Source organism: Esox lucius, chromosome 8 (genome assembly GCF_011004845.1).
Source record: "Esox lucius isolate fEsoLuc1 chromosome 8, fEsoLuc1.pri, whole genome shotgun sequence".
NCBI classification, from domain to species: Eukaryota; Metazoa; Chordata; class Actinopteri; order Esociformes; family Esocidae; genus Esox; species Esox lucius.
The window spans coordinates 16,522,846-16,547,602 of NC_047576.1; the positions used below are offsets into that span (position 1 = coordinate 16,522,846).

The 24,757-nt window shown below is 40.2% G+C and overlaps 1 protein-coding gene across 5 annotated transcripts; it reads right to left on the reverse strand.

The window, feature by feature from the left end:
* On the reverse strand, positions 1-23,618 carry si:ch211-247n2.1 (calcium-activated potassium channel subunit beta-2). 5 transcript variants are annotated; one of them, XM_020048780.2, is made up of 6 exons: positions 23,534-23,618; positions 22,898-22,984; positions 4,810-4,929; positions 3,512-3,682; positions 2,006-2,201; positions 1-1,324 (listed from the first exon to the last, which is right to left on the reverse strand). In XM_020048780.2, exons 3-6 carry the CDS (start codon positions 4,860-4,862, stop codon positions 1,040-1,042), a joined length of 705 nt encoding a protein of 234 aa, XP_019904339.1. In that variant the 5' UTR covers positions 4,863-4,929; positions 22,898-22,984; positions 23,534-23,618; the 3' UTR covers positions 1-1,039. The 5 variants fall into 5 exon arrangements, with proteins under 5 accessions (XP_019904339.1, XP_010895232.1, XP_019904338.1 ...); XM_010896930.3 differs by lacking the exon at positions 22,898-22,984 and having other exon boundaries at positions 23,534-23,606; XM_020048779.2 differs by lacking the exons at positions 22,898-22,984; positions 23,534-23,618 and adding an exon at positions 19,321-19,576.
* Between the last annotated feature and the right edge of the window lie 1,139 nt (positions 23,619-24,757).

The following is a 24,757-nucleotide window of genomic DNA, read 5'->3' on the forward strand; positions in this document are numbered from 1 at the left end:
TGTTGTTGGATTGCATTTATTGGTAAGAAAGTTAGTCAAACGGTCAATAGTGTAGGATGCTACTGGCAACAATAAACTGCTGAAGGAAACATGAGATGACTGTGACAACAAAACAGTCATTTGTAGTGATTGTGAGACCAATAATGTGAGACCAATAATATTTTTCCCAGCTTTGTCTAAATTTGTGCAATCAATCTTCATGCTGTAAAATACTAGCGTGAAAATACACCAGGATTCACTTCCAAAATAGATTTGCGCATCTTCTCAATTAAATGTGGTGCTTCAGGGCCCCGAAAATGCAGTTGGCCTTAGTGTCCTCAAGTCCTCAGAGAAAAGTCCGGTCTGAATCTTATGTAATCTACCAGAGTGTGGACAGCTTGTTGTCAGAAATTAAAGCATATTTTATAAAAAAAGACCTGCCCTGGGAAGTTGCATCATACTAATTTGTCATAGTAATTAACACCTATTGTCATATGTGTTACTGCTACATCATATTGCCAGGAAGTGTTCATCTCAAACTATTCACTACAGACAGGGGCATAGCATATGTCCTCAACACCTTGTTTGGGGGACTTGCCTTACCCCCCCTGTGGTTGTGTAACCTCCAACATTTATAACGCAAGCAGCCAAGTTTGGATCAGTATTTTGGGGTAAAGTTTTGACATTGCTTGTCGTCGCTGCCATGTCGTCACAGTGTGAATGGCTCACCAAAGCTTTCTAGTGGTTCAAGGGCAGATCAAGTCCACTTTTGGCCACTTCTCGAAAGCCATCACTTCGCATAATTGCAGAGGTGCAGAAAAGGGATCCCGGGAAGAATCTGTGTGCCCCAAAGTCATCAGGTTTCTCCGGCCATGCCATAGTAGCCAGGAGCACAAATCAGGCCTATTGCTTTCCTCTGAGGAACCAGTGGAGTCATGTGGGGAATATGAGCTCCGCAGATCCTCTTTCACTCTGGCTGTCACTCTGAACATGGAGTGTTTCTGGAAGGTTCCTAAGCTGCCCGTGAAGACCAGCGCCTTACTGTAGCCTGGACTTTCTCTCACCTTTTAATTCTGCCCACCTGTTCGCACATTATGGACAGGTACTGGGTGAGCTTCACCATTGCAATGATAATGGTTCCGCCAACTAGCGTGCATGTGGGCCAGAAGAGTGAGTGGAACATTGCCACTCGACCGTACATGCTCGTCAGTAGAGCGCTGTCCTGCTGTTCCGCTGGGTCCATGTAGCACTTCACCTGCTGCTGTGTTTTCAGGCGCTCCGAAATGTTCATGATGACGGTGTGCATTGCATTGTGGTCCTTCCGACATTTGGGCACATAGAAGCACTAAGAGAAAACACAGATAGATTTATTATGTCAACAGTCATTTAGGTGAATGTCTTGGATGAGTTGAGTTGAAATGTAATGAAGTGTCTTGCTTTGGGATTAAATATTGGTCTTTTTAGTTCATTGGGGTGGATTAAAGGCCGACTTAAGGCAAAAACGCAAAAAGAAATACGTCTTTAAACGGTAAAAACGCCATTATATCACACCATTTAATGCAATAATCAAATAAAAAGAATTATAAATGTTTAGCTGCAGAGGTGCCATTTCTTACCGAGCTCCCATCCCAAAAAGGATCCTGTAAAAATGACAGCATATCCGCCGACTCTGGATTACAATAGCTGTATGTGAGGAGCGCAAGTCATTTATCAACGTCATCGATGAACCACCAAAAGCACACCCATTGTCTGTTTTCAAATTAAGGAAAGAAATGGGGTTTTACAGTTTTTCATGCCCCAAGTTGGCCTTTAAACCACAATGTCTTCTCAATGTGTTACACTATTTACATGGTATGTAGTCCACATTAAAGCAGTGCTTATGCCTTTATTGTTTGATCGCAAATTGCTACCACATGATTTGTAAGAAGAAATGTTAGAAAGCCCTGACATACTGTGGCGCAAGCTACAAAATAAGGAGCTATTACTATTAGCCATGTTACTAGTATGAATGTCTGCCAAGTTTCACCTCTGGGTTGGCATCTTGAGCCTCCTCATTGTGGGAGAGTCGGACGACCTTCCCGGATGTGTTGAGACTGACAAACACCTGTAGACAGGGATACTTGGAACTTTTCCAGCACTCTGAACCACAGCTATAGGTACAGTTAATCTCTCCCACGATAGTGGAGTTGAGCACAGTACAGCTGGATTCCTCCGTCCACACGCTACAAAATATGGAATGGGGTGAGGGGTAGGGAGAGTGGAGGAGAAGAGTAAAAGAGTTGCTGACCTGTGAATAGCTCTACCAAGGTGCCCTCTGAAATATTGCTGTCTGGATGCAGATTTGCACAATGTAAGCAACGGCTTCCAACAACAGCCATGACATTGAATTAAATGAAAAGGGAATTTGGATGAGACTGTGTGACATTGAGGAGGAGCACTTCCAAATACTGCATTACATCCCCAGCTGAGTTACAAAGTCTCCTGAAGCGTGTGTTATCATCTTAGAAAGCCTGGATAGAGGTTACACTGCATTTGAAAATGAAAAGATTCAAATTCTCTCGTTCCAAATTGAGAAGGAAAAACTACAGCTGAAATTAAAGAGGAAAGAAATGCAGCATGCCCTGTGGTTTAAGAATTACTTTGGCATCTTGCACTTTAATTGCTGTTGTATTGTGTTGATCTATTCCCTGCTCAAGTTTGTCTCCTGTGTATCCCTGTGCTGTGTTACGCTTTCAGCCCATAGCACACATGCTACTCACAAGGCTCAGCTGGCCTTCTTAACGTCCTCCGACTGCAAACTATGTCCACAGCTAAAGAATAAAGGGACCACATCATTTAAAATGCATCGTTTTAGATCCTGAAATTTAAGCTTGGGGGCATGTGTCTACATTTGTCACGAGGAAAGAAAACAAATGTGAGGACTTTGTGAGTCACTTTTCACTGAAACCACATTAATGTGGTGGGCTGGTCACGAGGAACGCTTAAAGACAGAGACATCTTTAAGCATTGTAAATATGAATGTTATTTTTAAGTAGGTTTTTTGTGCCTTTTTTCAAGAACCCGTTAAGGGTGGATGTAAAACATCTGGTGGTGACACATGAATTTGCGGGAGGAATGTCAGTTTACTTGGCTAACCATAGCTAGCTGGCTAATCCAATTTGAATTATGCATCAACAACAGACCAACACAACACTTGCTTTTAACCCCCTGCTGCTTGTCATTTCTGTTTGGATGGGGACTGTGGTCCAAGCAGGCGATGACAGATTACTGCCATTTTGTGGTTGTCTAGTCTCCTTACAACTGGTAGGTGTAGCACCCATGGGTTGCTACACTTTCAGCCACAGATGTTCCACTAAATCTACAGAGGGGATGTGTCTGATGAAGTGTTGGGGACGTTCTTCCTAATTGGCTGTAGGAAAACTACCCTTTTAGTGACTATGTCGGCATCTCTGTGCAACATCATCTCCCATGTACTGTCAGCTCCCAGGTTTCTTTCTCAAATAGTCTGTGGTATAAAAAACAAAGGTCGTACCTGTCTGAGTAGGAGCGCACCATGGTAATGCCAACCACAAAGTACATCATTACGGAAACAATGATCATGCTGAGTCCCAGGAGAATCGCTCTGTCCTCCCCAGCCTTCAGCGCGGTGACGGTTTTCCTCTTGTCCAGAACGTCGTACTCCCGGATCTTCTGATAAATAGTCCTGATGCATACAAAACACAGGCACCCAGGCACACGCAGCCACTTAGATTTAGGGATAAGTATAAAAACAACTCTAAAAATGCAGCGTCAGTTATCCACCTCTAAAAGCTCTTTTGAACTTTTATCAGGAATGGCGATTAGTTAAATCAATGAATAGTCAATAGCCTTTTAAACATCAATATCAATGAAACTTTTCTCTTGGGGATACTGACTTTCAGTCAGTCGGTTGATTTAACTATTTTATAACCTGATGTTGTGCGTTTCCTCACCCTGAAAGATGTCTATGTGTCAAGAGAAACCGTACAACCATAACAAACTTCCGCTAATTTTAACCACTGTTAGCAAAAAGTCTATGGAAGCATGTTTCCAAAACAAAACACTTGAAATCAACTCCATATCTGGTTTTAATTTAATAAAATGTTGGTCATGAATACATGACAAATATGTTCATCTATGTTACTCGCATGAATGTTTTAGGTAGTGATGCTTAAATTTGGCTGATGTTTGTAAAGGCAGTTTTAAGATAGATGAACTGTGTATAAGAATTCCTCTTGACCCATATGAGGCAGTATTTTCAGGATGGGAAACCATCTAACATGAAGTTGTGAATAAAGTGCAATTCTCCTTTAAATTTTCCCCAAAAATCCAAACTGCTTAGCTAATGTTAATGATGACTACTGCTGTACATAATTAGATCTGGAGGCTAAAAAGGTAAGAGCTTTTCCCCCCTTAGATCTTCTTGAGAAGAAAGCACTTTCTGAGGTCAATTCGTTTTTTTCAAATACAATCTTTTCCCTGTTATTAACCATAATTGTAGCTGAAAGCTAGGTGAAATATTTTCATTCTCATAGATGAAAAAACCTTTACAAGCCAAAAAGAAATAATAACACACAGTAGAAATTGGCTCCATCCAAGCTTACTAGTGTGACACAGATATAGTAAGTATATCAACATTAACATTTTCAATACTCAAAGAGCAACCTCAGAACAACATAAACCAAGCACGTTTTACAAGAATTAACTAAATTAATCCCTCTCAAAAATTGAAATCCAAACTTTTCACAAGTATACTGTGCATCTCTCCCATTTTGCTCTTTGTTGTGGAAAGTACTATAAATGGGGCTGTACCTTCTTTCACCTCCTGATCCCTGAGATCCTTTGGTTCCTGCCCAGAGGAACATCCTCTGCGATGACTCTCTGTTCCCAACACTGCTCACAAAAGGCTGCTCACAGGGCTGTTGAGACCACCTGCCAAGGAAAGGCACACACACTCAGTGACCCATGCGCCCATCAGTCTCCACGCGCCTGTCCTAGCAATGACACACACCCCGGACTATTTCTCACTGAAAGTCAATCCCATTCAACTTCTGCAGAGACAAAAAGCTACAGTTGGTCTCCAACAGAGTTCAGGGCCACTTGCCTTCCTGTGCAATAATCACCTAAACGATACTAGCAGTAATCCTTTGACAGTTTGAAGAGCAGGAGTTCACAGAGGCGATGAGGTGGAGAGGGAGCCATGGAAGCGGCGGCGGCGGCGGCACGCGTCCACCTGAGGCACACGCACAGCCCTCATGGCACACACGCCTCTCAGAGTGCGTCAAGCCCACTCGTCTGACACTTCATTTCCTGCCTGCTCATTTGTTATTGACTATTCATAGTCCGAGTGACGGCAGCCGGCTGTTGGAATAATGATGAGGTTTCCGGGGAGAGAGGACCCGCTAAAGCATTGATCCCTTCCGACTGTTCAGGAGTAAGAGGCGAGAGGTATTCAAAGCGTCCCTCCTCCCCTGCACCTCCTCCCAACCTCCCTCTGTTGATTGGCCTTGATGGAAAGCCCCCTAGCACCGGTGTTTTCAGGGAAAAGTACTAACCTCTGTTCTCATATAGTTAAGGTAAAAAAAAAAAAAAAAGGGTTTTGATTGTGTGTGTGTGTGTGTGTGCGCGTGTGAGAGAGTGTGTGTCTCTTTAACTTAAAGGCATAGTATGGAAATCTGTGGTAAACAATTCATTAGCCCCTTTATAGTTCTCTGGGTTTGTCGATGCATGCGCATACATACAGGACCCCTGCCTGCATATTTAAGAGAGGTAACAGTTAATGTGCCAAGGCAGTGATGCATTCTATTTCCAGATGCGTAGAAATGTATTTGCCAGAGGTGTGCTCCTGTTGCTGGGTTATTTGCTGACATGTGCAATGACCTCGCTTCCACTTTGTGCCAGGGGAATTTACTCATTTCCACACTGTCCCAAGGAGGGAGTTTAATAGGCCATCATAATTTAGTGCAGACTGAGCCTCCTGAAGACCGTGGTGGATGTTGGAGATATTGTTATAGTCCCTTTTGTGTGTTTATAATAAAATGGCACATTGTTAGAAATTGTGACTAGAGGAAACCTGGACATCCTCAAGAAATCACATGTTCATATTTGCCCCTTTGGCTGGTTAAATGTGGCAATGGGCTTGTGAACCAACTCTGGAGTTAAGGAATAGCTTAGTTGGCCCATGGCTTTATAAAATATATTTTCTTGACTACCAGTGAGAGTACATTTTATTCATTTTACGATGATCAGGAATGACGGATGAATGAAAACTATTTGAAAGCAATAGCCCCATTAACCAATGCATCCAGTCTGTGCTGTCTAGGTCCTAGCTTACAGCTAGCTTTTCACTGTTCTACTCTCTCTCTCATCTTTAACTGTCTGGCTCAGAACTCTCACATTTATACAATGTGTAACTATAAGACAATCTAAAAATGCAGGCTCAAAATTCAGCAATACTACTGCTTGGAATATTGTTCAATATTTAACAAGCTGGAAAAGCCCTTCAGTCACCTGTATTTCATAAATCTGTAAAGTACTAGCAACATCTGGACAATTGATGTTTTCACATGCATAATTTGAAAACAACGCCAATGCACTTTGTATACTGGACCAAATCAAATTTGTATCAGTTGTTTGGGCTGTTGTTCAAAAACTGAATCAATCAATTGAAACAGAGGGAATTAATTAATTTATAGAGAATTTAATGCAAACATGAAATAGACAGACCTTGCATGTCTTTCGAACCTTAGGGAGGCTCACGGTTGGTTAGTTTTAAAAATAAGCAGCAAGTGCAACATCTCCTCATCCAGTAGTCGTTTCTCTGAATAAACACTGTTTTTAAATGACTTGACAACTCTCGTAAGGGGTGCCTGAGAGCCTGATACGGCGGGCGTACCTTTGTGTCATTGTGTGCAATGTGATAGCGCTGCCTTCTGGAGCCGTGACACATTGAAATGAGAACAGATTATTGCGACGCTCCTCCTAACCACCAGCTGGATGTCACCCGGGTCCACAGATGTGACACAGGACCTCTCTAGCATTGTGGTTTGTAGGGACTGTCCTGCGTGAGCTCTGTCTTCATTAAAAAAAGGACAACTGTTCATGAAGTTGCGCATCAAATTGTACATGTGACTGGCTCTGTGTTCACTAAATCCTATCGTCAGAATGCCCTGTACACACCTGCTGTTGAGTCTGAGGAAATACAGTAAACAGTAGCATCTAGAGGCTATCTTGGGGTTACCTGTGAAACAATGCATTCCCTTCTAAAACTGCAACTTGGTACCTCCTAGCATTTTAGCAGTATGATTAGCGGTGTTGCATCACTACACTACAGTGTCCAGTGCCCCATTAGCAGGGCCAGCATCATTAGCCCTATGATCTGCTCACCTCTCAAATTTAACACATAATTACACACCTAATCTTGCATGAAATGATCACACTAACGATATCTCAGAACGTATACTCTAAAAGAATACATTGTTGAGGAGATTACAACATTAAGAGAATGCCATTTTGCATCAATGTATGTGTCTTCACTTACAGTAGATGCTAGTAGCTACTTGGCTGCACATTTGTACAGAGCAGACAACACAGAATCAGAGATTTGAATCTGGGCCTTGTGTCATAAAGTATTGATACAAATAAAGTTCATGAAGGGATTTACTGGAATTAGCTGACTCATTGTATAGTCTTTTCCACTATAGAAGTCTGTTTAGGCATGCATACAAATTGGGTAGAAGTCTATAGAAGATTTTCTACAGACTCATTAGTTTAAAGAAGCTAGGCCACTAGTATGTTTCATTTAGATGCTTGTAGTCTGTCACACACTCCTGGCAAGATTTAATCAATACACAAATAAACCTTGTCAGCTCTGCATGTATTAATTGACTGTCTTCATCATCAGCCAATCACAATTATCTTTTAATGGAAGCATTTTTCAGGTCTATTACTCTAATTAGAATTAATTCACTCTGGAAATGTTATCCACTGCTGGTCATCTGGGGAGGCTTATGTCTCCTGGGTGAACAGGAATATCCACCAGCTCTGCTGCCTGGGACATCTAAAAGGAGACATGTGTCACTAAACAGTGTGCTTTTAATGTTTTACGAGCCTCATTTAAGGGCCACCAGCATCAAGCACTCAGGGGGTGCCTGTCAACAGGACAGCACTTCAAGACAGCGTATGGTGCTGCCATGCAAAAGCACATGCTAGCCATTCCACTGTGTTAAGTTGAGGTCAAGTGGAAAAAAAACATTTTGTTCATCCAGAAAACAACATCTGCTAAAGGAAACTCATCTAGACAGAACTCCCTGGACGTCAGCATGCCACATTTAGTGACTTCTTTCTTTAATTAACACCTGTGAAAAAATCCCCCAGAAATGGACTGTACAACACATATGTGCCACCACACATTCCTTCCCTTCAGCTAAATGACGAGTCTCCCACAGTGTCCAAAGCAGATCTCAGACTGCCTGAGAAGCACATGAGTAATGCAGTGAATTTAAAGTGTACCAGCTGGCAGACCTGTCCCATTTAAGCAAAAGAACTGAACATGGGGAACCCTGAGAGGATTTATGTCTATACTCTGGGAAATGCAGCGAGGTTTCTCCATGCCTTTCCTGACTATCTTTGCTTACTGCATTGCGAACCAGTTGTTTACACCTAATGTTTTTTAGTGCCTTTTACCACGGCAGTGCACCTGCAACATTTTAACTAATGCAGTTTGCTTTTAATTAAGAATGAACTGCCTGAAAGAAAGATCTTAAAGTGCTCATAAAAAAACAAATGCACACTGATCAAATGGTAACAAACGTTAACCTATGTCCACTTAAGCACTAAACTATAATAGCTCTGCTTGCTTGAAGGGACAATTTGTGCTAAGCAATTTCTCGCTAATTGATTCAGTAATAGCATGTTTGAGTCAGTAATAGCTTAAAACCAGTAAAATATATATTTTTGTTAACTATACAGAATATTTACATTTCATCATGTTGATAGTATTTGTGAGAAAGAGGGCCCTACGGGACAGTTAATTGTGAAAAAGATCTTTGACAGGCCCGGCAACTGTAATATATGCCTTTTACAGTATGCAGCATTTGAGGAAAGAAATCACTTTTTTTTTTCTAGATTTTCTATTCTTCATCAAATTGATAATAAACAGCCACATTGAACCTAGAAAAGCTAAACGCCAATTTGAGAATGTTGTTCACACCTGTTGAATCCCTCTAAACTAGTCACCGAGGTCTAACCTCTGGGTCTGAATACACAGCACAGAGAGCTGCAGGATACTGGACTTTCTGACTGGGAGACCACAGGCTGTTCAGCCCGGCAATAACATCTCCTCCTCACTGACTCTTACCACTGGAGCCCCCCAGGGGGGTCTCCTCAGCCCCCTGGCTCTACATGGCAGCAACTTCATCATCGAGTTTATAGAAGACACCACGTTATAGGCCTGGTAAACAACCAAGATTCAGTGCAGGGTATGCAAGGTACGCAAAACGGTGCAGGGATCACAACCTCTCCCTCAATGTCAGCCAACATAGGAAATCAGTGTTGATTTTCTGAAGAAGAGGGCAACCCAATCCCAACAGGGCTTCAGTAGAGATAAGAGTTTACTTAACCAAGGACTTGGGCAATCAGTCCCACCAGTGTTTTCAAAAAGGCCCAACAGCAAGTGGACTTTATAAGACAAATGTGGAATGTCAGCCATGATCCTCCCATAACACTATCGCTGCACCATTGAGGGCATGCTGACAGACCGCATTATGACCTGGTATGGGAACTGCTCTGCACACGACCCCAGGGCCCTCAAGCTGGTGGTGACGATGGCTCAGCGCATCAGTGGGGACTCAACTGGGATCACACACCCACCCACTCATCCATTCACACATGTACTCACACAGCATAGTATATTGTCTTTACATTACAATTACTAGTGCTGTCACTAATTATGTTTGTTGAAGTATGAGTTTATTTTGCATTTTTAGTGGGAACCTGCATGGAAAAAAGGTTGTGTAGTTTGGCTTTTATATGATTAAAACACAAAACATCTGAATAACTTTAATATTATTCTGATAACATTCTGCCACAATTAGGAATACCAAAACGTATGAAGGTAATTCCACGGGGAGATTTCACAGTTTACATTTGGAATGTCTGGCCACAAATGAAAGAAATGTAAAATGAATGGACTAAAGTGATATGATTAACAATGTTATTTCCCTTTAAATCGATTAACACCAAATGTCACTTTGGATTTAGACACACTAAATTATTAATGCTACCGTTGAATGCATTGCATACTTAAAGGGTGTATTTAACTGAAGAATGTTGTCCACCAGGAAGAGGATTCTGTATCCGTGTACAACTTTTCATCAATGATTTTTAAGGTGGCAACTCCAATATCAAAACTGAGTGACACAAGTTATTCAGTTATAAATAAGTAATAAAATATCTACTGTAAACCATTAAACCGTGAAATGCACATTTCAAAGACTTACATTTAACCTTGCCTAATTTTTAAATGATATTCCAGGTAAAGATGAAAATGTCAATTTTCCTGCTGTTTATATTTGGCTTTGTGTAGACAAATGTATTTTATATAGGCTATAGTCATTACCTATTACAATACGTCTGATGACTGGAAACTGATACGACACTGGTCAAGTTGCTGCTCGCACATATCCCTCTATTCCTGCCCACAACCCTCTCTCACCTTAGCTGCCCAAATTAAATGAAAATGTTATGGCAAAGATTGTGAAATTAGACAACCTCTTGTGCTTTTCTCATTCTTCTCTCTTTCCCTCGTGTAAAAGGCCCCTAAATGCCAGGATTAAGGCAGTACTTTTAATTAAGAAAAGGCGTGCTCTTGTAAATAGATAAACATAATATGATATACATTAGTGGTGCTCTCTAAGAGTCCCCAGCAGTTCTTTTATGGAGCCACATTCTCGGACTGGCTCACACTTAGACCTTGAAGCAGCTGTTTCTATAAACAACACTGTGTATCTTCCCTTCTTTGTCCTATCTCAACCCTCTTTTTCACTTCAGTCCTAGAAAATTTGACAGAGGCCATGAGGTCAAATGCCCAGGTAACAGGGAGAGAGACCAAGAGAAAAACCAATAAGATTTAATCATATTCTGACCAGGTTCTTTTATTTCTTAGTAATCCTTTATCCCTCTGTCCTCAGGCTCTTTCAGATAATTAGTGGCTTCAGTTTCTTTTCTGGCCATTTTGGGAAATCAATGACTCCCATTTGGATGATTTAGCTTCTTTTCCATTCCAGATGTATTTATCTTTCATTAAGCAATTGAAGATAGATCTCAATCCTGTGTTTGAATCCATAAAGACAGACCTTCAAAGTTGTTCTCTCTTACAATTAATATACATAAAAGAATTGCCATTATCAAAATAAATGTACTTTGAGGAATGCTCCATATAATGCAACAGTTCTCAGCGGAAGTGTAGAACAATAAGCATCCCAGACATAAACAACAACTTCCTATACAAAAGCATTTGTTACCATTGAATTAGCAAATTAAGTATATTGCTTACTGAATAAAGAATTATGTTAATTCCTCTTTCTTAGGTTTGGAGGTAATTGGTTCAACATCTGTTTCCATGTCAGACCTACCATTTATCTTTGCTCTCAATACAATTAAGGGTTTAATGAAAGGAGAATCATATTATTAAGGACACGCTGAAATCTTGGGATTACAGAAGCACTTTCATACCTAGAATGAAAATTCATGTTTGGCACCAAATGTGAATAAACCTGACCTTATAACCTTGTGTCTGGATATGGGTGTAAGGAGCTGGGACATGAAAAGATAACTGAACTATAGTACACATAACTCTGTACCTGAATATAAAACAGCTTTGGAGTCCAATCAAGCTGAAAAACTACAAATCAGAGCCACTTTTACTGAGGAGAACATGATTAGTTGCACTGATTATAACTTATTCCAAGCTGTAAAACCCTAAACCTCCAGCAACAACCAGGTCGACCAGGGAAAATAACAGCAGCTGATGACAGAAAAATGACCAGAGCTGTGAATTACAACCCTAATGTAAGTGTCAGTGAAATCACCAACCACCTCCAGAATGCTGGGGTGAAAGTATCACAATCTACTGTTTGCAAATGTGAGGTGCGAGGGAAGCGAGTACGTAAAAGGCGAGGCAAAAAGGAAAAAAACAAAACAGAGAAAAACCTCTAGTTCTCTTTAATAAAGCCATTAAAAAATCTGGCACCACATTGTCCAAAAGACACAATAACCCGTGAGGTGGAGAAGAAAACCAGGAACTAATATAGACATCATAATAACTAACTAACAGGTGTGTGTATGATAGGTGCCCTGCTGCCTTCTGCTCCAGCCAGCGGTTAGAACGCTGGCGAGGTGGAGCGCCGGAGAGTGAGAGAGCATGCAGCGCCACGCAGAGCAGCCAATACAGCAGAAGACCACAGCAGCAGAATTACAAAGGTTACACTGCAAGATGGAAATCTGTGATCAGCACTAAAAACACCAAAAAACTAAAAAAGTTGAGAACAGGGTTTTATTGACAGATAAGACGAAGGTGAACATTTATGAAAGAGATGGGCAGGTAAAGGTGTGGAGAATAAAAGGAACTGCAGATGGTCCATATAGCATCCCACCTCATCTGTGAAGCATGGTGGAGGTAGTGTAATGGTAAGGGCATGTATGGCTGCCTCTGGAACGGGATCACTCATCTGTCAATCTGATATGGTGAAGTGTGTGTTGACTGACTGTAAATCTCATTAAGTAAAGTGTGTGGTGACTATCAATATGATATGGTGCAGTGGGTCACAACTGTAGAGTTTGTCTGAAAATTAAATATAAAATAAATTAAATGCCTCAAGTTTCATGCTGTTCTGGGGTCTTGGCATGCTGTTCTGGGGTCAAGAAACAAATTCAAGCCCCTACCATTTAGACAGCTGAAGCATGGTGTAAGCTATACTGCCAAAAGGTCACAAGGCAAACCAGAAAGTATGGTGTTCTCACAACATCAAGTAATGTTCTCACAACATCACCACTCAACAATCCCTTTCAGAGCAACTCGATATGACAAAAGAAAACATGCATTATCTATATATCACTGCTAAATTACTAACATTTTCAATGTAAATGTGACATTTTGATTGACGTGTACATTTCCTGTTGCTGTTAAGTGGAGTCATGGTCTTCTTGTGCTTGTCAAACATACATTTTTGAAAATCAAGTTTACATATTCATAAAAAAAAAATCAAATGTTAAACCCTGACACTTTATAAAAAAACAACCATTAAAAAAAACATATGAAATACATTATAGGTTATGTTTGTGCAAAGTGTTGTTAGAAGGTGGTAGCATTCACCATCGGAGTAAAAGAAACAACCTGTGATAGAGACTAAAACATTGATGAGGGGGAAGGGATTGAGACAGCGAAGCCTGGCGAGGATGGGGTGTGTTTGAAAGGCAGGTGCTGTACTATTTGTGGTCTGTAAATAAAGGCTAAGGATTTGGTGCCGGGCCATTACAGAAATCCGTTGGTTCAGACTCCTCTTCGGAGCTGCTGGGAAACCTAATAACAGGGACCCAGGCAGAGCCTGTCTATGGGGGGGTGATTAGGGAATGATAACACGACACAGGGCTAACATTAAGCTTCCCCAGTTTAGCTTTCAAACTGACAACATTTATATAAGTGAAACATTGGCATTTTGAGCACTGTGTGTGTTTTTGCACCCTTACACCATCTTAAATTGGGTGATATCTTTACTTAATTGTGATGTAGGAATAGCAGGATGCGTAGTTGTCATGATAATGGCCACTAGTTCTGACCTTCCTCTGAGAAACCCTTCAATTATTTCTGTTATTTTGACGTCAATAATTCTGTAAGAGGACCAAAGATTTTCCTCCAACTGCCTGTTCAATGTCACATGTTCTCCTAGTGAGACAGTAAACACATTCCAAAAGCAGTAACATGAGGATGTCCAACTGAAACAAGAAGTAACAATTACGGTCCCATAAATGTATCATAGAGAATTACAACATGGTAAGACAATCTGAGTTACTGCTGGAATTATGTTTACTTTATTCAGCAGACACTTATCTCTATGGTGACTTACAGTAGTGAGTGCACACATTTTAATTTGTTTTTATACTGTTCAGTCACTCTGTGTGGCACATTAAGTGCCCAAAGATATTGCCTCTGTTCATATCCTGCCGTGTGAATACTAATTATGACTTTAATTATGAGAAAATACATTTGTTGCACGCCCCAGGCCTAGAGATTTCTTTATACAATACCTCATAAAATAAGCAACAATAGCTCAGATCAATGCCAGGATTTACTAAAATCAAACAGTATAACTCATGATATTATATATGCATTTTGACATAGTATAGTGCTAAATAATGTTTGGTGGTGGAACGTGGATCTCCTTGCGAAGCCTCTAGATGTGGTGGGCCGTCTATGATGTCCTGATTGGTCCGCTTTGATTCACGGTGAGGACTATTTAGTAGGCTACTGAAAAAGACTAATCAACATCAACTGTATTGATGGGCAGCTAACTATAAATAGATACCAGCATGCATTATCACAAGTTACATTCTGACTAGTGTTAAACCAGATATGACATAGAATCCTAATTGCGCCAAAACACAGCTTTTAAGCTAAAGATCATGTTCAGGTCCAGTAAGTCCTTGACCTTTCACAGCCTGCATTTATACAGTTAGGTCCGGAAATATCTGGACACTGACACTATTTTTATAATTTTGGCTCTGTACACCACCACAAGGGATTTGAAATGAAACAAACGAGGTGCAGTTGAAGTGCAGACTTTTAGCTTTAAATCAAGGGGTTGAACAATAATATTGTATCAAACGTTTAGGAATTACAACCATTTTCATATACAGTCTCGTTATTTCAGGGGCTCAATTGGACAAATAAACACAATCATAAATAAAATGTGCATTTTTAATACTTTGTTGAGAATCTTTGCAGGCAATCACTGCTTGAAGTCTGGAACGCCTGGACATCACCAAACGGGTTTCCTCTTTTCTTATGCTTTGCCAGGCCTTTACTGCAGCTGTCTTCATTTGTTGTTTGTTCGTGGGTCTTTCTGCCTTAAGTTTTGTCTTCAGCAAATGAAATGTATGTTTGATCAGGTTGAGATCAGGTGATTGAATCAGCCATTGCAGAATATTCCACTTCGTTGCCTTAAAAAAAAACTCTGTTGCTTTGCCTTAAAAAACTGGGTTGCTTTCTCAGTATATTTTGGGTCAATGTCCATCTGTAAAGTGAAGCGCCGTCCAAACAACTTTGCTGAATTTGGCAGAATCTGAGCAGACAATATATCCCTATTCACTTCAGAATTCATCCAGCTGCTTTTGTCTTCTGTCACATCATCAATAAACACTAGTGACCCAGTGCCATTGGAAGTCATGCATGCCCATGCCATCACACTGCCTCCACCATGTTTTACAGATGATGTGGTATGCTTCAGATCATGAGCCATTCCAAGCCTCCGCCATACTTTTTTCTTCCCATCATTGTGGTACAGGTTTATGTTTTTTGGCTGGCCTTTCTATTCTTGAGGCTTATGAATGGTTTGCACCTTGTTAAAAAACATTAATAATGTGGTACTGGTTTCTTTTTGATTTTACCATTCATTAATTCCTTAAGGATATTTTTTCACTTCAAATAAAGCCTGTGTTTTGTTTAGGCTTACTGCCACTGATATTTGTCAACATATTTGCTTCAATATGAACAATATTTTCTTGTATTTAGCCTATATTGCAGGGCTGCCCAACCCAGTTCCTAGAGCTCTACTGTCCTGTAGGTTTTCTCACCAACTCTAATTTAGCACACCTGATTCTAATAATTAGCTGGATGAAATGTTTAACTGGGTTAGTTACAAATGGGTTTGTAGAGAAATGCTGAAGGACAGTAGATGTCCAGGAACAGGGTTGGGCAGCCCTGCTATATTGATAAAAGTCAACCTGTCTTATAGATATTTACATGATTATGAAAATGGCGAGGTGGTGTAAGCCTACAAATCACAAAATGTATTTGAAGTGCATCGGAAATTCTCTATGGAAGAAATGTATGGTCTCTGTGCTGGTCTGGGGGCCATAGTCAAGAGGACCTAGCAGAATAGAGGCCTCTAGACATCACTGTGCTACCACAATAAGAGGCAGCTGCACTCAAATTGGAGACCCTAATTAAGTTGAGTTTGTCCACACCATGGTGTGGATCATTGGTTATGCCTTGTGTCTGGTGTTAGTTGTGATTGTGCTGCTCCTGTGATTTGCCAGCCTACATTAAAAGGAAAGACTCTCCACCTGTGTCCTGCCTCCTTAACCGTGATACATACAGTTTTTAGGAGGATTATGACTCATAATATCTCAGTCTATTATCAGGCACAATGCAACGAGATGGGCCTGGAAACAGCTCTTATTCGTGTTATAAAAGCCATATTTCACTAACCCAGAGGTGACTTAATGCTTAGTTATAAACTGAGTGTTTGAGCCCTGATGATAATGGGCTGAATATTATTTGACAGGGTGAAAATGGTAATTCTCTTGGTATGTGCTTCCACATACCATGGCTTTCAGCTAATCAGCATTAAGGGTTCAAACTATCTGGTTTATAATGTAAAATGTTAATTCAAAGATAAATTAAGAAGACATCTTGCTTTGCTTATTTCAATGTTGATTTAACCATCCTCATCTATAAACAATGCTTGCCAATCATGAGATAATTTACAATCATAATCTTACTCTTCCCCAAAAACTTAGGTTTCCATTGATCATGGTCTCTAGAAATCATTTGTAAGCACCTGGCAATAACTTAATTATTTTGAAGGAATACCGAACAAAGCTCAGCATTGAGAACATCAATGTCCAAAAGCTTGATCACTCCATTAATAAATGTACTATGAAAGACATACCTGCTGAAAGAGTAAGAACAGTCAATATAAGCGTGGTCCTTGCAAATATTTGTCTGAGGGTGACTCAGGTGATGCAGGCTCTTTGTGGTTAAGCCCTGCCTGTTGAGCTTTCACCTGAGCGTTCAGCCTTTTATAGCCATGCAGGCAGACTGGGAATACAGCTTTAACCCTGGATCTCACCGTAACACCGGTATGAAAACAGATTAAATCTCCCCTTTGTTCCAAAGAGAGGAGTTGTTGGGGGCATGCAGAGTCAGAGGTTACGGTTTTCTGGTGAGGGTTCCAAAATGGCTGCCTGCCCCTTGTGTTCCATGGGCACTGCCTCAAAGCAGGAATCCATTTACATTTGACATTCCAGTCATTTAATAGACGCTGGTATCCACAGCGACTTACAGTTACTAGAACAATCATACAAACAGTATGTACAGTCAGTACAGGCAGGATTTGAACATAGCCTGAACGTAGGCTAGCATCACTCAGCAGGCTGTTAATCACTCTCATTCAGACTCATTCACAGAGGTCTCTGTGCAGCAAGAGGGCAATGACACTCCAACAAAAACCATATATCATGGCTGGACCTATAATATTCATCCTGAAAGCCTCGTAAACCTCACTATTTTAACTACATTCTCAGGCACAACAATCTCTGTCACAACTGACCTTGTTAACTGTTTTGCTATTGTAAAGGTTGAATGAAAATGTAGTGCCTCAGAAATTATCTAATTATATGCCATCACCTAATTTCTAATTTTGGTCATACAGTGGACTAAACGCAGTAAAACTAACAAAAACATCCCCTCAGCAAAATTAAATTAAACTTTAATAAAAGTTGTTTGTTATTATGCCTGCGCTCCAAAACATTAATTAACTCCACTTGTGTCTTTTGTCAGAAAATCTATTTGTTCTAGCTCAGCATTGACTCAAATCACTATCCCAATGCCTTAAACAATGACAATCATAAAGTACAGAAAGTTGCCACAGAATCTCGCAAAGGATCCGGGAATGCATGGATTGTTATGCATCCCTGAATGAATGATTGAAACAACTTGTACTGCAGCCATACTGTATGAGTAAAGGCCATATCAGGTAGCTTGATATTATAAGGTTTCAATGTAGTATAACGAGAAATGTCTGTTGATGAAGAATGTAACTGTTTTTGATGAAGAGGAGTGCCTGGCCACACCAAGCCTCCAACAGACCCTTAGTAATGTTAATCAGGGGTCCTGCATAACATCTAAATATCTGAAACCCCCGGCCCACACCCTCTTGAACTCATCTGGAAAGGTGTGAAACTCGGAGTAACCTGGAATAAAACTAAGTGCATTATATTGCGCACTTTTATCACTAGTGTTTGGATTTTTGAATAGTCTGAATAGGCACGGGTAATGGATCAAACTTTACAAGGACATGATATAATGTTTCTCCGTGTTGCATGACTGACAACAACAGTCCATTCGGTAATTTTGCATTGGTTATGTCGAACAGTTCCTGCGTTTGTGTTCATTGTGTTAGCCAAAGTAAAGTAATGATAATGTTTATTTGGGGTTTTAGATATTTTTTAGATATGTCTGCTGTTAAGATAAATAGCCATATCTCAAACCAGTGAGTTTATTCTCATTAAACAGACCTCCCGACACGTTGTGTTGTAGCCCTGTTTAGGTGTGTCTTTCAACGAATTAGGTGTCTATCGTCAACCGTTCATGCTGTAGTGTGTTTATTTGGGCTATTAGTCTGTATATTCCAGTGGCCCTCAGTAGTGGGGAAAAATCTGAAGTCATAGATTGGCCTGCATAGCAAAGTGAAAAAGTTAATATAGGAATAGGGAATATAGTAATTGACAAAGTTAGAAATAATGATTTTTAATTGAAATAATAATTGTGTCCTTCAGAGGCATCGCTAGGATCACAATACTCTCGGGTCTTAGCCCACCCTCTCGCCCCGCCCGGGACAGAAAGTACAGGGTTTTGAATGTACATGCTGAACATTTCGATGTCCACGCTAGAGGCCTACACGTCTACATTAGTCAAAGCCATGCCTCGACCGTGGTTTCACAGAAGCAGCACAACGGTTGCAAATATCGATAGCAGGACACATGTTAGAAGAAAAAACTGTTATTTCAAAGAAACATTTGCTTAAACAGTCACTCAAATAGGGGCGGGATAAATTCAGTCACAGAACTACTACATTGTTCACAGACAGTAAATGTTGTCACTGAGAAAAAATGTAATGTAGCCAGTACTTCAAATTGCAACGTCATTGCCTTTGTTTTTACCACAATTGTATTTCTAAAGTTGAAATAACATTTTACATTCAAAATGATATGATCGAGACAACAAAAAAGCAAGCTGGAGATGAAAACAAACAGTCCACTCACCATTCACCATCTCCTGTCCTGCTTTATGAAATGGGCAAGGGCAGGTTCATATAGCTTCTCTTCTGATTTTAAATCCGAAAGAAGTTATTTTTCGATTGAGGTCAATGCCAGGACTGACATTGCCGTTGTTACAGCAAAAAGCTAGCCAGCTAGCTAGGCTCAAGCGTGAGAAAACAAGATCAGGCTCGCTATTGGCTCTGAATTAGAAACTTACAGTCCTTTTGTGCCTTTTGTGTACATAGAGAATGTCTTAGACCTTTGAGTTCAGCTCATGATAAATGGGGGCAAAAACAAAAGTGTTGCGTTTATAATTTTGTTCAGTGTACAATTGTCTCCCCTATTACAAGACAATTTGTGATTGGTTGATTCTACTGTCATTCCAAAATGCTGCTCTAATTGAAGTCAATGTCAATGACATTGGCTGATGCCTCCTATTCAGAGCCTGAGGGGTTAGCCAATGAGTGTTGAGCCCAGCTAGATTATTGCTACCAAGAGACAAAAAACTAATTCTGATAGGATATTTTTTCTCTTGTATATTAACCCTTCTTTTTCCAACACAACCTGAATTAATTTAGTAGGAATATCATTACAGTTAAAACCAAAAAAGATGAAATCACTGAAAACAAAATTCCAAGTTATAATAGATCTAAATATGTACAGATTTGTATCCATCCATAAGCCCACTCTGAGGGCGTAGAGGGCCCTGACGGTTCCCCACTGATTATAAGTATGTCTAGGCGACCAGACTTGTCAACCCTGAGTCCTGGGAACCAAAAACATTCTGTGTGGCCCCATGAATGCATGCCATTTTCACGAACAGTTAGTGATAAACCTACAAGTTATAGGCGCTTATGATAACTTATGTAAGTACACACGTGTAAGTCGAAGTGACCAGATTTGTCATCCCTGAGTCCTAGGTTTCTGAACAGCCTGGCTAGGTCCAGGAACACATTGTCATTTCAATGATAGACTTGAGATGAAAGGATAAGCTACCTGTTCTTATGACTACCTACATATTATGGTCACTTATGATCATGTATATTTACAAACAATATGGAGTCAGATTATATACGTTTATCACCTGATACTTTTTCCCCCTACCTGTCCCCTTAGTAACCTTCTAAGTTGTAAACTTTAAATCACCCCTACTACCTCATTGATGACTATTGTTATGACAAAAGGTCACTAATAGCGTGCATCCTACTGTATTCACGGGAACACAGCAGACGCAGATCTATGGTCAAGCAATCAAATGGTCGGCATGTTGGACAGTAATTCCTCTCATAGCAGCTCCAATCCATAGCAGCGCGAGTGGCAGCTGCCTTTTAACAGTGTGAGGTGTATACTGTGGAGAATCCACTTCTTTTTTTGCCAAAAGGTCGGTCAGGGGATCAAGACGTCCCTCTTACCCCACAGTGTAACACCATAACTCAAAACCCACTCTGAAAAATAATACCAAGGGCTTTCTGGCAAGACATCGAAGGCATACAATGTGCACACCGCACCAACAGGTGTTGTCATATGCTAAAACGGTGGGTCTATCACAGTGGACACATGTTCATCATGTAAACACCCCCACATTATGCCTATCACAGAAAACCCATGGTGCCACTGCTTGTTTCTGGAGGGCTATTTATGCCTGTTGACTGTGTAGTTGGCACTCGCAGGCACCTGACTGTTAAGTCGGAATGGCCTTGAGACAATATTACTTCCTTTGTGATATAAATGAAATAGCATACCTCTAAGCTCTCCGTTTCAATATTCAACAGTACCTAGTAATAGCAGGAGCAACAGTGCAGACAGTTTCATTACAAATCAGCAGCACATGAAGCTCCCCTTGTGTGTTGTTAACCTCGTTTGATTGCTTTCGTAGAGTCATAAGCATGTTTCAGGACTGATTAAGTCTAGACATTTTCTTAACAAAGGATAACATAAAAAGAAGAGGTGAAACCATAACCCTTCACCAGCAGTCTTTTAAATAATTCCATCTCCCTATGACTGAAGACAGTAAAGCTACAGTAGCAACTCCACATGATCAAATTTGTTCAGAACCTTCAAGTGAGTGTTGGGTCAAATCAAGTCCAGTGGTAAGGTCCAAACGGGCTTTACATCCTCTACAGGCCATATTTGCCTGAACCATTAATTTACCCAAACAGTGGCAGAATGGAGCGTTAATGATGTCTGTGGTGTGAGTGTTGACATCCCCTTCACATACGAAGCGCTAATAGGTCGAGCTGCTACGGATATCCATGCAGCAATAGAACTGCACTGCAAATAGAGCACCAAAGGGATCGCTGAAGGTCAGTGAAGGATTTAAGTGTTGGTCAGGAGGTGGGGTCTGAGCGTGGGAGACCAGAGGGGATGGAGTCTGTGCGTGCTATCTCACTACAGAGAGGGGACATAGAACTGCAAATGGCCCAACACTACACACTTGTATTACCCACTGTCCAGACCGTAAACATGAGTGAAATACCAAACTGTAATGTATTGTTATGAATTTATGGAGGGACACAAAATTAAGTTGATGTGGGATTGCCTCTTAACCTGTTCCAGCAACCGTGTTTTCTAAGTCAATCTAATATTTAAGAGGGATAGGAAATGTAAGGGGAAGAGCAGGGAAAATAATGTGTGGATCCATCTGTATGCTCTTTTCAATTAAACAACCTCACACAATTGGATATTATTTTTGAAAGGTACAGATTAGGAGAAGCACTGTGAGATGGCACTGCAAGATGGCACCACCAGGACATTTTAATATAGAATATCATCAGGGAGGCAACTAAGAGGCCAATGGCAATCTTAACGGAGATGCAGGAATTTCTGGCAAGAACTGGACAGTCCCAGCAGAGTACACTTCTACTCTATACAGTATTTCTCACAAATTAAAAAAGTTGAATGACCTGAAATGAGCTATGGGGATCCCTTCGCAATGTTAGCAGAGGCTTAAACAGACTGGCGTCTGTAATCCAAGCAAAATACGTTTCCCCTGAGTGTTAGTTTAGGGGTTAGCACTATTATGAAACCAAGGTATTGCCAGTTCTTTCATTTGTATTAAAATTTATTATCCATTCATTTTCACTCAAATATTGTTGGTTACAAGATCATATGAATGGTGAAAAAGGTATAATATTATTTGTATTGATTACCACATTTACATCATCGACTTTCAAAATGTTTAATGAACACTGGTTTTTATTGTGGGTATCTGATAGAAGGAAAGTAATCAGAATTTTGGCTCTATTTTCAAGAATCATGTGACTATAAAAGTCACATGATTCCTGACTGTAGTCACATGATAATTCTTCGAAAATCTCCTTTCATCTGAGAGGTCCCACCACACCAAACCAATCATTTGTTTAAAAGAAAAAACAAGTAACACCTAAACATTTTGGTGATATTTCTGAGATCACCTTTTAAGGACAGCGTGTCACTGGAGAAGCTTGGCAATTTGAACAAGAGGATCATGTGACCGTTCTTCCCCTTTAAGCATCATATAGAAAGTAAAAGATTAACCAGTTATTGAAAAAAACAACTACAACCATATTCAAGCAATGTTCTACATTGATGATGTACTTACTAAAATACTGTAATACATCTTGAGGCCTATGAAACTGCCTGATGTGAGGATGGATGTGAGGATGTCCACACTCTCCTGTATTACCATCTAGTGTTAGAAGTACAGCAATGCAATCATGAGTTACGTAAAAACAAAGTATTATGACTAAATTCACCTACAATTGAACACAAGGTCTAATCCGAATTTGACTTCTGCTTTAAACTAAACCCCTAGGGGTGTGAGGGGTCCTGACACTGGGCACATAGTTTAACAGTCCTTTCTCAGTCCATTTGTTTCTTGCCGGCTCAAGGATTCAACTTAATCATTACCGATTAGACGCTCAAACAAAAGGCCACAATGTTAGAACTAAATTTCAACATGAAACATGACACTGACTTGCCTGAATGACAGGTATATATTATTGACTCTTGATTTTGTCTTCTTGTTTTGATTCCAATCACGGTTTTTAATCAATAAAATCTAAACTGGGATTACAGAATAGATCCGACAGTGTTTGTCCTAAATGTTACTCAAATAGTGTTCTTGTTAAACACAGATCAAAAAGGACATGACTGCTTGACTGATGTTAAGTTAATAAGCAGAAGTGAGATCATTGACAACATAATCCTGGAATTTCTTTGAAATCTGTAAGCTCACCCAACTCTTCCTCTGTGGCGTCGGGCGTAGAAGTCTTGTTTCATGGCGTTGTCCTCTGTCATGGCCTCCAGAGTTTTTTCCAAAGGGGAAAGAACTGGAGGAAGTTCTACGATAATGCAGGAAGGTTGCTAGTAAAAACCATGGTAACGAAATGAATGCTGGGCCTAATTTGTCAGTGGGCATTTGCGAGTGGACTTTCACCATCTGGCTAACTTTGCTGCCACAGTATCATGTTTTACATTTTATTGTTTGTTATCTCTCAAATGTATTATTACATTCAGGCAGGAGTGATGCTTTCTGGATACTGACAATATAATTTTTCTTTTTGACTATTTTAACATTTGTATAATGGACTGATTAAACAGGTATATAGATTCGTATATAAACTAGAGAAAGCATATTGGTTTAGAAATCTGTAAATCCTGTCAGGAACCACTGACCTTTCAGTGCCCTGATTTCATCAGTAGGAGGAGCAGTTGGACCAAAGAGTTGGACTACTCCACCCATAGGAAAGGAACCTAAGCAGTATCATTTTCTTTTAGTCCACTAGGGGTTGTAAGACTTCATACAAGTGTAGAACATAGAGATGGTTAGAAGGCATTACTGGTTGAAAACACATTCTTGAATGAAAATGAATGGATCAGCCATTTTAATTTAACTGGATTAGACTTCCGACTTATTTTGGCTGTTTCCTCCTAATGACATGGTTGACAATGTGATCACAACTCCAACAGGGTATTCAGGGGCGGTCAGCAAGTGAATTCTATATAAATTGACTACTCAGTGGCACTCTCCATGCTGGAACAAACACTATAATGGCTTAGTTACATAAATGAGACCTCTTTCAATTTCTATGAGCTGTGGGTTAAATTCGGTCCATACAGTAACTTTTTCACCAGTAACTTATTTTGAAAATGTATGCATACAGCACAAAATGTATTATAGAAGCAAATTTGGACTAGTAGATATATAACGATTCATAAGGACCACGTTAGAAAGACATTCACTCTGCCAAATGACACCATGATCCTCTATAAACATGAACCCTGTGTGTTTGTGTATTGTCCATTCATCAATATATTGTCTGTGTTCTGTCCTATTCGGCATTACCTACTGTTTACAGCCTTCTCAATCATTTGTGTTTCAGCCACCGTCCATAGGGTGTCTCTGTTTCCATAAAAACCCAGTAGTGACCTGCTGTTTCCCTCAAGCTCCTCTCTTTTT

Coding starts and splice junctions, on each gene's coding strand:
- si:ch211-247n2.1 (XM_010896930.3), bottom strand. CDS start 23,595: ATGACAGAGGACAACGCCATGAAACAAGACTTCTACGCCCGACGCCAC. Junction 4,930..23,533: donor CGCCACAGAGGAAGAGTTGG/GTGAGCTTACAG, acceptor TTTCCTTGGCAG/GTGGTCTCAACAGCCCTGTG. Junction 2,202..3,511: donor GTGCGCTCCTACTCAGACAG/GTACGACCTTTG, acceptor CATATTTTGTAG/CGTGTGGACGGAGGAATCCA.